The sequence below is a fragment of the Oncorhynchus mykiss genome, chromosome 8, assembly GCF_057628025.1.
Source record: "Oncorhynchus mykiss isolate SJ-2025 chromosome 8, ASM5762802v1, whole genome shotgun sequence".
NCBI lineage: Eukaryota > Metazoa > Chordata > Actinopteri > Salmoniformes > Salmonidae > Oncorhynchus > Oncorhynchus mykiss.
In genome coordinates, this window is record NC_143029.1 from 23,813,154 (window position 1) to 23,826,425 (window position 13,272).

At 44.5% G+C, this 13,272-nt stretch overlaps 1 protein-coding gene across 1 annotated transcript; it reads left to right on the forward strand.

Moving 5' to 3' along the window:
• The first annotated feature begins 238 nt into the window (after nucleotides 1–238).
• Nucleotides 239–13,262, forward strand: flvcr1 (FLVCR choline and heme transporter 1). The gene is made up of 10 exons (XM_021612002.3): nucleotides 239–1,323; nucleotides 1,518–1,662; nucleotides 3,752–3,892; nucleotides 4,484–4,551; nucleotides 6,873–6,976; nucleotides 7,446–7,556; nucleotides 11,184–11,289; nucleotides 11,894–12,005; nucleotides 12,199–12,266; nucleotides 12,954–13,262. Exons 1-10 carry the CDS (start codon nucleotides 652–654, stop codon nucleotides 13,038–13,040), a joined length of 1,614 nt encoding a protein of 537 aa, XP_021467677.3. The 5' UTR covers nucleotides 239–651; the 3' UTR covers nucleotides 13,041–13,262.
• Nucleotides 13,263–13,272: the final 10 nt, after the last annotated feature.

Here is a 13,272-nt window from a genome sequence, read left to right on the forward strand (position 1 = left end):
AATTCACCTCCCATCTACAAATGTAAGGTCTACAATTAGCAGAGAAAATTGACTTGTTAGGCCTATGTCATTGAGGTGGATGATTTTATTACACATTTTATGCATAGATTGTCTCAATCGTTTGTTTTTTCAGTGCGAGTATCCTACTGTACAGTATATGCTAGGCAGGTATATTAGGTTAATCTAAGATTAGGATTAGGGAGAGATAATGAGGAGACCATGTGTCACTAATGAACACATACACCTTTGAACAACCTCAATTCTATTAAGGAAATTATCCAGTTTATTTGAATGCATAAAGAGGCCGGTGAGCACTTCTTCTTCTTTGATTGGTCGGAGTCATCATCCGAAGGCCTCTATATTTGAGTTGTCTGATGTAAATGCGCCCTGCCTTACAGTACTCTCCACTCCCATGCACTGAACAAAAGCGGCACGGACATACTAGGCTACAGCAGGACCATGCGAAAGAAGGCGTTTATGAGAGCGAATACAGATAGATAGCCTACAATATTTAAAAATGACTTATTCATAAAACGGTGTGAATAGTTGTATTATCTACTAACTGAATGTTGGATCTGCCCTATTTTGTGTAAACGTGCTTCCTGACTTTAGGGTATAGGCTATAGCGATAGGCGACGTTGGCGCAGCATCATGGTGGCTGGCGAGTTGGTACAGGAGCATCTGCGACGTGACAACGCACCTGACGAAATAGACATCTCATGCAAGCGTTCGGTGCATAACGGGGCAGTCCCAATAGGGGATCAGTACACCGATCTAACGAATGGATCGGAACATCTGACAGAACTGGACTCGAAGGCTTTGGAACAAGAGATCCCTCCAGATGAGAAGCAGGCTATGCTTCCTGGAGAGGAAACATGTATCGAAACGAAACTCTATTGGAGAAGATTCTCCGTTTTAGCTGTGTTCAGCTTTTACTCCCTCGTCAACGCATTTCAATGGATCCAGTACAGCATCATCACCAACATTTTTACCCACTTCTACAATGTATCCAGCGACAAGATCGACTGGCTGTCAATTGTATACATGGTCGCGTATGTGCCTTTGATCTTCCCGGCAACATGGTTACTGGATAAAAAAGGACTGAAACTGACAGCCCTTATGGGCGCGGGTTTGAACTGCGTCGGTGCGTGGGTGAAATGCGCCAGCGTCCGGCCAGATCTGTTCGGTGTGACAATGACCGGACAGATAATATGTTCTATAGCCCAAGTCTTCATCCTCGGGCTGCCCTCTAAGATTGCATCAGTGTGGTTTGGCCCGAAGGAGGTGTCTACTGCATGTGCCACTGCCGTGCTGGGTAACCAGGTGCGTGTGTGTTGAGTCATGATATGGGTGGCACCTATTGAATCCTTTAGCCTAATCATATTCTAATCATATTGTAAACTGTAGGCCTGCATGCTTATGATGTACATGTTTATGCTGCTGTGTAAAAATAACAATTTATTTCTGTATTTTGATGGAATATGTGACATTGATGTATTTGTCTGATCCCCTTCTAGCTGGGCACTGCCATTGGCTTCCTGCTTCCACCTGTCCTGGTCCCCAACACTGTGGAAGACATAGAGCTGATGGGACACAACATCAGAGTTATGTTTTATTGGACAGCTGTAGTCTCCACTGCTCTCTTCATCTTGACTGTAATTGGTAAGTAAGTTGACACAAGCCTCATCATGCCATCTGGAATAGTGTTGTGCAGAAATGGATCCGATGGATAGCACATCATTTAGTCCAGGGCTCTCCAACCCTGTTCCTGGAGAGCTACCGTCCTGTGGGTTTTCATCCCTAATAATTAGCTGGTTATTATTATTATTCTTAACTAGCTTATCAACCAGCTATAATTAGCTGGTTGATAAGCTAGTAACAGCTGGGGTTGGAGCACAAATCTACAGGAGGGAAGCTCTCCAGGAACAGGGTTGGAGAGCCCTGATTTAGTCACTGTAGAAACTAACTCCATAGGTCCAGACGACTGCATTTACAATGCCTTCAGAAAGTATTCATACCCCTTGACTTGTTCCACATCTCTGATGATTCGTTGAAAAGCGGCGAGACAAAAGTACAAAGGCCTTTTATAGCCAAGATCCATGTTTTGAATGGGTCACAGGGTGAGACTTTTTAAATGAGAAAGGAGTGTCCTGCAGCCAGATAGAATTCGCTATAAATTATCGTTCATCTTGGTCCCTAAGAAGAGGTTCCAATCTCGTTCCTGGTACTTCATAGCACAAAAACACCAACTCATCCAATGGCATAAATCAATTGTCAACTCCAGATACTTCCATCTCAAGTAAAACCCCTTCTTGACCCCACTCCTGGACAAGCTCAATGAGGGAGTGAGCCTCTAGGTCATACACTAACCCAGGATAAGTGCAACATTAGAGATGACATACAATGGTTCCAGACACTACCACACACATCCCCCAATGCCAAACGAGGAAGTGACTGGTGCACAGACATTGTTGAGACAAGTAATTTGTTCCCCATTAATCACACCATCCCTTCACATGGTTTAAGAATAGGTAAAGACACATTCACATATGAAGACAATGTTCCCTCCTGTCCTCTTCCCTTTCTGATATTCTGCATAGCACCAAGGACATGTGAAAGACAAGCCTGACCTCTCCCCTCTCTGGGCCCCAGGTGACTGAGCCCCAGCTGAGGGAAGAAATGCAACTGCCAACACCAGAGTCCGAAGGGATACATTCTAACAACAAGTATATCACATAAGTATATTATGCAGATAAGACATCTTAATTATCTATGTTACACAACTAATTCTGATTCTTCCACCACACAACCTATTGCTCAATCTCCCGGACGACGTTACTAGCCTTTTCCCTGCCTGTACTGTTGCCTTTTTGGACCCCCTGTGTTTGACCTTCTGCCTGTCCCTGGACCCAGCCACATGCCTCCTCCTGTGGTCCTTTTATTCATTTCTAAAATGTTCTACATACAAAATTACACTTTCACATTATGGGGTATTGTGTGTAGAACAGTGACACAAACATATAAATGTAATCAATTTAAATTCAGGCTGTAACACAACAAAATGTGGAAAAATTCAAGGGGTGTGAATACTTTCTGAAGGCACTGTAGATGTTCTATAGGCTACACATTCCATACAACTATGCAAATATACCACAGTAAATCTAACCCAGTATCAGAGATTATTGTGAAATAGACACAAATTACTTATTGGACATTTTTGACAGGCACAAGAAAATGTGTAATTTTCTGTGTGCAGTACAACATTTTGTAACCAGTGAATTTCAATCACAGATAAAGACAGTAGGTTACTTAATTAAGACAGAAATGATAGTAAGGAGGTTGGTCATTGAGGATGGGTGGGCATATAATGCGAACGTCTAGCAACGTCTAGCCTAGCTATAACGTTAGCCGTCTAGTTAACGTTAGTCACCTAGCTAGCCTAGCTGAAGTTAGCCACAACAAATTGGAATTGGTTTAATGTACACGAATGCATTATGAAGAAAGAAATACACACAAAATGCACTGTGAAGAAAATTGTGAAATACACACAAAGTGTGCCTGTCGCGAATTTCGAGTAAGTAATTTGTGTTTATTTCACAATAAGCTGTGATAGTGTTTTGCAAAATCAGGAATGAGTCATTGCAGTCATAAGCTACTGAGTGCATTTGAAGCAAGAAACAAACACTTCGCCATTATGTTGTAAAGCTGTAAATACAGCGTGTTAGTGTTGACTATGTCTTTTCTCTCCTAGTCATGAAAGACAGACCCTCACTACCTCCCAGCCAAGCTCAGGCGGTCCTACCTGACTGTGCTCCTGAAGACTACTCCTACAGACAGTCCATAATCAACCTGTTCAAGAACAAACCTTTCATCCTACTGCTCATCAGTTATGGTGAGACACCAGATTTATCATAATCGTACCTTATTTTGCTCCTTATGTCGTTACTACACCTACTATAACCATGTTATTACCACTGTAACATAAAGCTACCTTAAAGTTATGGTGAGACACCTGACTAATTGCCAGGTCTGTGCTTTAGCAAACTCATCTGTTGGGTTTGTTGTCATGCCAAACGTGTTTTTACATGACAAGTAAAGTTAGAGGTGTTGGCCGAAGCACATACAGATCTGGGGCCAGGCCAGTTATCCTGAGTGCGGACCCAAGTCTCTTCTTATTGCATTCTGTTCATTCACTGACTGTTTGCTGGGGGATATTTGTTCCATTATGAGATCCATCTGTCTTTAACCCCATACAAGGCAGATGAGATCTGTCCTTTAACCCCATGCACCCCAAGGCAGACTGACTGCCCAGTGCTCAGTCCAGTTACATATGTTTCTTGGATTTGACCTCTAGAGAGTTTATTTTGTTGGTGTTCAGCAATTTTCATGGTTTTGTGTGTACTACATACATTCTTGGAATTGATATCACTATGTCGGGATGAAACATTGAAAGAAATCATTTTTTCCCCCCATTTTCTTTTAGGTATCATGACTGGTTCTTTCTACTCTGTGTCAACACTTCTCAATCAGATGATTATGGCTTGTTACAAGGTAAGTGGAGTGCAAAAGATGCATGTTTCAATGACTGAAAATTAAGATGATTTGATAAGTTGATTTACTACATGCATAGCTAGATCAAACACAAGCTCTTGAACAGGACAGTAGTAAAGACTTAAGGGAAAAGGCTTTCTCTATAAACAGATGGAGTTAAATGAGAGTGGAAACCATGACAGGGCACGAATCCATTGTCTCCCGCTTTGATGTTCATTATCCGCTTTTTACGCATGCCTGCTACCCATGGAGGAGAGAGTCAATCAGGGTTGGCTAAAAGACTGAAAGACAAGCAACTTTCTGTGTACTCTAGTAGCAGCCTTCTCTCACTTTAACATGTCAGATGACATAAACATCCCTTTCCCACCAGACTTTCCATAAATCCCGGAACTGTACCCCCTAAACCGATTCACCGTGTACAGTACAAGTCAAACGTTTGGACACACCTACTCATTCTAGGGTTTTTCTTTATTTTTACTTTTTTCTACATTGTAGAATAATAGTGGAGACATCAAAACTATGAAATAACACATATGGAATCAAAAAAGGTTTAAACAAATCTAAATATATATTATATTTGAGATTCTTCAAAGTAGCCACCCTTTGCCTTGATGACATCTTTGCACACACTTGGCATTCTCTCAACCAGTTTCATTAGGTAGTTACCTGGAATGCATTTCAATTAACAGGTGTGCCATGTTAAAAGTACATTTGTGGAATTTCTTTCCTTCTAAATGCGTTTGAGCCAATCAGGTGTGTTGTGACAAGGTATGGGTGGTATACAGATGATAGACGTATTTGTTAAAAGACCATGTCCATATTATGCCAAGAACAGCTCAAATAAGCAAAGAGAAACACAAGTCCATCATTACTTTAAGACATGAGGTCAATCTGGAAAATTACAAGAACTTTTAAAGTTTCTTCAAGTGCAGTCGCAAAAACCATCAAGAGTTATGATGAAACTGTCTCTCATGAGGACTGCCACATGAAAGGAGGATCCAGAGTTACCTCTGCTGCAGAGGATAAGTTCGTTAGAGTTACTAGCCTCAGAAAATTGCAGCCCAAATAAATACTTCACAGAGTTCAAGTAACAGACACATCTCGACATCAACTGTTCAGAGGAGACTGCATGAATCAGGCCTTCATGGTCGAATTGCTGCAAAGAAACCACTACTGAAAGACACCAATAAGAAAAAGAGACTTGCTTGGGCCAAGAAACACGAGCACTGGACATTAGACCGGTGGAAATCTATCCTTTGGTCTGATGAGACCGAATGTAAGATTTTTGGTTCCAACCACTGTGTCTTTATGAGATTCAGAGTAGGTGAACAGATGATCTTCGCATGTGGGGTTCCCACTAAGAAGCATGGAGGAGGAGGTGTGATGGTGTGGGGGTGCTTTGCTGGTGACACAGTGATTTATTTAGAATTGTAGGCACACTTAAACAGCATGCCTACCACAGCATTCTGCAGCGATACACCATCCCATCTGGTTTGCAGTTAGTGGGACTATCATTTGTTTTTCAACAGGACAATGACCCAACACACATCCAGGCTGTGTAAGGGCTATTTGACCAAGAAGGAGAGTGATGGAGTGCTGCACGAGATGCCCTGGCTTCCACAATCACCCAACCTCAGCGGTTTGGGATGAGTGGGAGTGAAGGAAAAGCAGCGAACAAGTCTGCATATGTGGGAACTCCTTCAAGACGGTTGGAAAAGCATTCGAGGTGAAGTTGGTTGAGAGAATTCCAAGAGTGTGCAAAGCTGTAATCAAAGCAAAAGGTGGCTACTCTGTATACCACCCCTACCTTGTCATTGTCACAACACAACTGATTGGCTCAAATTAATTAAGAAGGAAAGAAATTCAACAAATGTACTTTTAACAAGGCACACCTGTTAATTGAAATGCATTCTAGGTGACTACCTGATGAAGCTGGTTGAGAGAATGCCAAGAGTGTGCAAAGCTGTCATCAAGGCAAAGGGTGGCTACTTTGAAGAATCTCAAATATAGAATATATTTTGATTTGTTTAACACTTTTTTTGGTTACTGCATGATTCCATATGTGTTCATAGTTTTGATGTCTTCACTATTATTCTACAAAGTAGAAAATAGTTTTAAAAAATAAAGAAAACCCTTGAATGGTACTGTATGTACCATTCATACATGCATCATACATGCATCCAGACCATATTGTGTCTGGAGTCCTCATGAGCCTCAAGTTTGAACTAAATGCTCTTAGCCATGGGTCTTCATGTGAATATGGCACATGTCCCTTGAAAAGCCTGCTTTACCCCACACTAACATTAAACTCCTCACCCCAGAACCAGGAACTGAATGCAGGCAGGATTGGTCTCACCCTTGTGGTGGCTGGAATGGTGGGCTCCATCATCTGTGGACTGTGGCTGGATCACACCAAAACCTACAAGTAGGTACTGTCCCCAAGCACAACTGCCAATGACATGAATCACTACATAATTTGTTGACACAGTCATGAATCTATGTTGCACATGATGCAATCTTGAGCTACAGAAGGCAGTTACGGTGTATGTCTATTTAAATTGGTATAGTTATTTCTGGAAACTTTGTGCACTGTGGTAGCAGTTTTGCAGACAGATTCTGCTGTTACTAGAAAGGGAAGTTCTGTAAAGACACAAACTCTGACGTTTATGAGTTTTAACTCACCCTTTAAATATGCAGCTTACGGGACATTCCAAGAATTATGTCCTGCCAGTTCAGACCATAATAACGCAGGTTTGTAGTAAATTGCTCTTAATGCATTTAGGGAATTCCCTGCCCATGGTACCTCCCTATTGCCTCTTTAGTTGTGAAACTCTCGGTATTGAATGTATCCACTTGTATTTACATAAATGTTCTGTCCTGTGATTGTTCTTCAGAATGACCACTTTGATGGTCTACATCCTGTCCTTCATTGGTATGCTGGTGTTCACCTTCACTCTGGACCTCAACAATATCTACCTGGTGTTCTTCACTGCCGGCGTGCTGGGGTAAGGCTGGAGATAACCCCTCTGGAACTAGATTTTAAAAAAGACTGTCTAGCATCATCATTGAGAGACGCTTCTCATTTGTGTAACTGACATCTTTGTAACCGGAAAGGATCCTCTTGCCACAAAGGAAATGGTTTCCTATCAGATTGTAAAGAATTTATTGAAATGATAATTATGAAGTAAAATAGTTATGATAGCCCATGTTGCACATTGTTTTTACATGACAAGGTAGTGAACAGTAGGGTGTCATTCAGGACATTTCAAATGCAAGCCTCTTATTTTATTTTCCATGCCATGGTCTAATGACCTTTTGGACATCAGCTTCTCGTTGTAACGGTTTTCTTGGTGAGAAGGAGAGTCGGACCAAAATGCGGCGTGTCTATTGCAATCCATGTTTAATGAAGTAACACACTAAACACAAACACTACCAAAACAATAAACTTAACGAAAACCGAAACAGCCTATACTTGTGTAACCTAACACAGAACAATGACACTAAGGATAATCACCCACGACAAACTCAAAGAATATGGCTGCCTAAATATGGTTCCCAATCAGAGACAACGATAAACACCTGCCTCTGATTGAGAACCACTTCAGACAGCCATAGACTTAGCTAGAACACCCCACTAGCTACAATCCCCATAAATATACACCACATACAAAAACCCATGCCACACCCTGGCCTGACCAAATAAATAAAGATAAACACAAAATACTTTGACCAGGGTGTGACAGAACCCCCCCCCCTAAGGTGCGGACTCCCGAACGCACCTCAAAACAATAGGGAGGGTCCGGGTGGGCGTCTGTCCATGGTGGCGGCTCCGGCGCGGGACGTGGACCCCACTCAATCAATGTCTTAGTCCCTTCTCCTCGCGTCCCTGGATAGTCCACCCTCGCCGCCGACCATGGCCTAGTAGTCCTCACCCAGAACCCCACTGGACTGAGGAGCAGATCGGGACTGAGGGGCAGCTCGGGACTGAGGGGAAGCTCAGGAGTGAGAGGAAGCTCAGGAGTGAGAGGAAGCTCAGGAGTGAGAGGAAGCTCAGGCAGGTTGATGAATCTACCAGATCCTGGCTGACTGGCAGATCTGGAAGAGTCTGGTCGACTGGCAGATCTGGAAGAGTCTGGTCGACTGGCAGATCTGGAAGAGTCTGGTCGACTGGCAGATCTGGAAGAGTCTGGTCGACTGGCAGATCTGGAAGAGTCTGGTCGACTGGCAGATCTGGAAGAGTCTGGTCGACTGGCAGATCTGGAAGAGTCTGGTCGACTGGCAGATCTGGAAGAGTCTGGTCGACTGGCAGATCTGGAAGAGTCTGGTCGACTGGCAGATCTGGCTGCTCCATGCTGACTGGCTGCTCCATGATGACTGGCAGCTCTGGCTGCTCCATGCTGACTGGCTGCTCTGGCTGCTCCATGCTGACTGGCTGCTCCATGCTGACTGGCGGCCCTGGCTGCTCCATGCTGACTGGCGGCCCTGGCTGCTCCATGCTGACTGGCGGCCCTGGCTGCTCCATGCTGACTGGCGGCCCTGGCTGCTCCATGCTGACTGGCGGCCCTGGCTGCTCCATGCTGACTGGCAGCTCTGGCGGCTCCTTGCAGACTGGCAGCTTTGGCGGCTCCTTGCAGACTAGCAGCTCCTTGCAGACTGGCAGCTCCTTGCAGACTGGCAGCTCCTTGCAGACTGGCAGCTCCTTGCAGACTGGCAGCTCTATGCTAACTGGCAGCTCTATGCTAACTGGCAGCTCTATGCTAACTGGCAGCTCTATGCTAACTGGCAGCTCTATGCTAACTGGCAGTTCTGAACAGGCGGGAGACTCCGGCAGCGCTGTAGAGAAGGAAGGCTCTAACAGCGCTAAACAGGCGGGAGACTCCGACAGCGCTGGAGAGGAGGAGGGCTCCGACAGCGCTGGACAGGCGAGGCGCACTGTAGGCCTGATGCGTGGTGCGGGCACTGGTGGTACTGGGCCGAGGACACGCACAGGAAGCCTGGTGCGGGGAGCTGCTACCGGAGGGCTGGGGTGTGGAGGTGGTACTGGAAAAACCGGACCGTGCAGGCGCACTGGAGCTTTTGAGCACCGAGCCTGCCCAACCTTACCTGGTTGAATGCTCACGGTCGCCCTGCCAGTGCGGCGAGGTGGAATAACCCGCACTGGGCTATGCAGGCGAACCGGAGACACCGAGCGCAAGGCTGGTGCCATGTAAGCCGGCCCAAGGAGACGCACTGGGGACCAGCTGCGTAGAGCCGGCTTCATGGCATTAGGCTCGACGCTCAATCTAGCCCGGCCGACACGCGGAGCTGGAATATACCGCACCGGGCTATGCACCCGCACTGGAGACACCGTGCGCACCACTGCATAACACGGTGCCTGTCCGGTCTCTCTAGCCCACCGGTAAGCACAGGGAGTCTGCCCAGGTCTCCTACCTGGCGTAGCCATACTCCCTGTTAGCCCCCCCCCCCCAAGAAATTTTTGGGGCTGCCTCTCAGGCTTCCATCCGCTACGTCGAGCTGCCTCCTCATATCTGCGCCTCTCAGCTTTCGCAGCCTCCAGTTCTTCCTTGGGGCGGCAATATTCTCCAGGCTGTGCCCAGGGTCCTTTACCGTCCAGTTCTTCCTCCCATGTCCATTTCTCCAGGTGGTGCAGCCTCTCCCACTGCAGCTGCTGCTGCTCCTGCTGCTGCTGCCTCTGTTCCTTCTCCTGCTGCACCTTGGTGCGGCTACACTCCCCTGGTTTAGCCCAGGGTCCTCTCCCATCGAGGATTTCCTCCCATGTCCAGAAATCCTTATTGCGCATCTCCTCGCGCTGCTCCTGCCTGTTGACACGCTGCTTGGTCCTTTTGTGGTGGGTGATTCTGTAACGGTTTTCTTGGTGAGAAGGAGAGTCGGACCAAAATGCGGCGTGTCTATTGCAATCCATGTTTAATGAAGTAACACACTAAACACAAACACTACCAAAACAATAAACTTAACGAAAACCGAAACAGCCTATACTTGTGTAACCTAACACAGAACAATGACACTAAGGATAATCACCCACGACAAACTCAAAGAATATGGCTGCCTAAATATGGTTCCCAATCAGAGACAACGATAAACACCTGCCTCTGATTGAGAACCACTTCAGACAGCCATAGACTTAGCTAGAACACCCCACTAGCTACAATCCCCATAAATATACACCACATACAAAAACCCATGCCACACCCTGGCCTGACCAAATAAATAAAGATAAACACAAAATACTTTGACCAGGGTGTGACACTCGTTCTCTTGTATGCTCTGAGGGTAAACAGTCACTCATGCAATGTCTCTATTATTTATGTATTGTTCAGGGGCGGACTGGAACCAGACATCTGCCCTGGCGTTTCTAACACACCAGCCCATTTTATTCCTTGAGGCCCCCATTATTAGCCAGATAATGATACTTTTGTGCAAAAAAACCTAAGCTGGACAGGCCCACTGGGCTAAAAATGGACCAGCCCATCTGGCATTTTCCTGAAGTACCATATGGCCAGTCCGGCCCTGGTTATGTTCAAAAATTATAAACGTCAAGGGCATCAAGATAAAGCAGTGTGTTTTCCCTGAGGGCAGGCATGGTTCACTGATATGATATTGTTATTCTGTAGGTTCTTCATGACTGGTTACCTGCCACTTGGCTTTGAATTTGGGGTTGAAATTACGTATCCTGAATCGGAAGGGACATCTTCTGGTCTTCTTAATGCATTTGCACAGGTAAGCGTCAGACACATGATCATCTAAACAATCATGAATATTTTTATTGTTCGTGGAACCATGCTCGACTGCCTCCAGGGATATTTTCAGGCAAATACATTTGGGTATTCCCGTGTACCACAGCATGTGTCCTCCCCTCAACAGTGTATTATGTAATATTTGCCTACCCCCACAAAGTCTGCATAGTACACTTACTTTCTATTCTAGCTCTTCATAAAATGATTTAGCTTCTTTGCCAAGTGGGCGTCTGAGAAGTTTTTTGTTTGGTGATCTGTTGCGTTAGTCACTATAAATTTGTATATACGCTCTTGGGGAAAAAAGGTGCTATCTAAAACCAATAATGGTTCTTCGGCTGTCCACATAGAAAAACCCTTTTAAGAACCCTTTTTGGTTCCAGGTAGAACTCTTTTGGGTTTTGTGTAGAACCTTTTCCACAGAAGGTTCTACATGTAACCCAAAATAGTTGTACTTGGGACCAAAAATGGTTATCCTATGAGGACAGCTGAAGAATCCTTTTGGAACTCTTTTTTTCTAAAAGTGTACCCTTGAGGCACTACAGGTGTATAGTGTGTTGCTCACCTCTTATGTCTCCTTCCTCCCTCAGATCTTTGGGATTATTTTCACATTGATCCAGGGAAGACTAACAACAGACTACAACCCCCTGGCTGGGAACCTGTTCCTCTGTGTCTGGATCTTCCTGGGCATCTTTCTCACAGGTTGGTTGGCTCTCTGATCTGTTCTGATCTCTTCTGTGGAGTGTGGGGGTCTTCCATATGATCCACTTTCTGCTATGAAAACTGATACAGGCTGATAAAATACAATGCAATACTATGTAGGCTACACCACAATGTTGTATGTTTATATATTTTTGATGAGGCTCTCTTAATTACTTTCACTTGTTTATTTCAGCCTTAATAAAATCAGAACTGAAAAGAAACAACGTCAATATGGGCATGAACCACAGAAATCTTCAAGCAGTAAGTCCTATTCTGTCCATTTACCTCAGAGAGATTTTCTATTTTCCTGTTCTTTCTTCTGAAAGGTCAGCCTCCTCTTAATCACTTTTCCTTGAATGACGCAGATGTCAGGTCACTCGTCCGTTTGTTCTTTCACATTGACAGCCATTGTGAAAGCTGTCTCGTATCTCATGAGATCCCCAACATCAAGGGCCGGGCAAACCTCAAAAGACAGAAAAGTCCTGCTGTGTCTCAGCCACTGACCTCTCTGCTGGGCTCATCTAATGTGAATTGTTATCATGTCGAGAGCTGCGTGCTGGGCAAAGCAAATGAATCCTTTAATACATTTGTTTTCCATGGATTTTTTTTTAATAGTCTTCAGGCAGTCACTAGACAAAATATGTATAGTAGATGTATAGTAGTAGTCATGTTGCATATCTATTGAAAAGATGTATAGTTTTATAGTTCCCAGGAGCATTGCTGACGTCAGTATAGGGCATCTGAAAACTTGTGCTGTAGGATGTTGTTATGGGATACTAGAATGCTATTTGGCACTGTGATTATGTACCCCACTATGTTGGTTTAATATACAGCTATTGGCTTGTAACATTGTTACAACTAGTTACTTCAGTGATGAGAAGACTCTTTGTCTCATGAAAGGAGAATATAATACTTTAATTAAAGATATATTTCTCTCTGCTGTCTTAGGTCCCTACCGAGTGCCCTTCAGACAAGCCAACCAATGGCGTCAAGATGGAAACTTCAGTCAGCTTTTCCCATGAGACCTCACTTTAATCCAAAAAGGACAGGGGGGGTCAGGTCACTCAACACTACTGAACATTTCAGAGGCCTACAACGCATTCAACAACATTTCCTGAGGTTACTTGAAATCTCCTTTTCTTTGGATTGTAAACTGTAACGTGTTATAATGTTTGTACTGTAGTGGTTTTAGCCAAGCCATGATTTGTTTATGCATAGGTAAACTATAAGCACCTAAATACACCTTTTAACTTCCAATAGTCCTCTC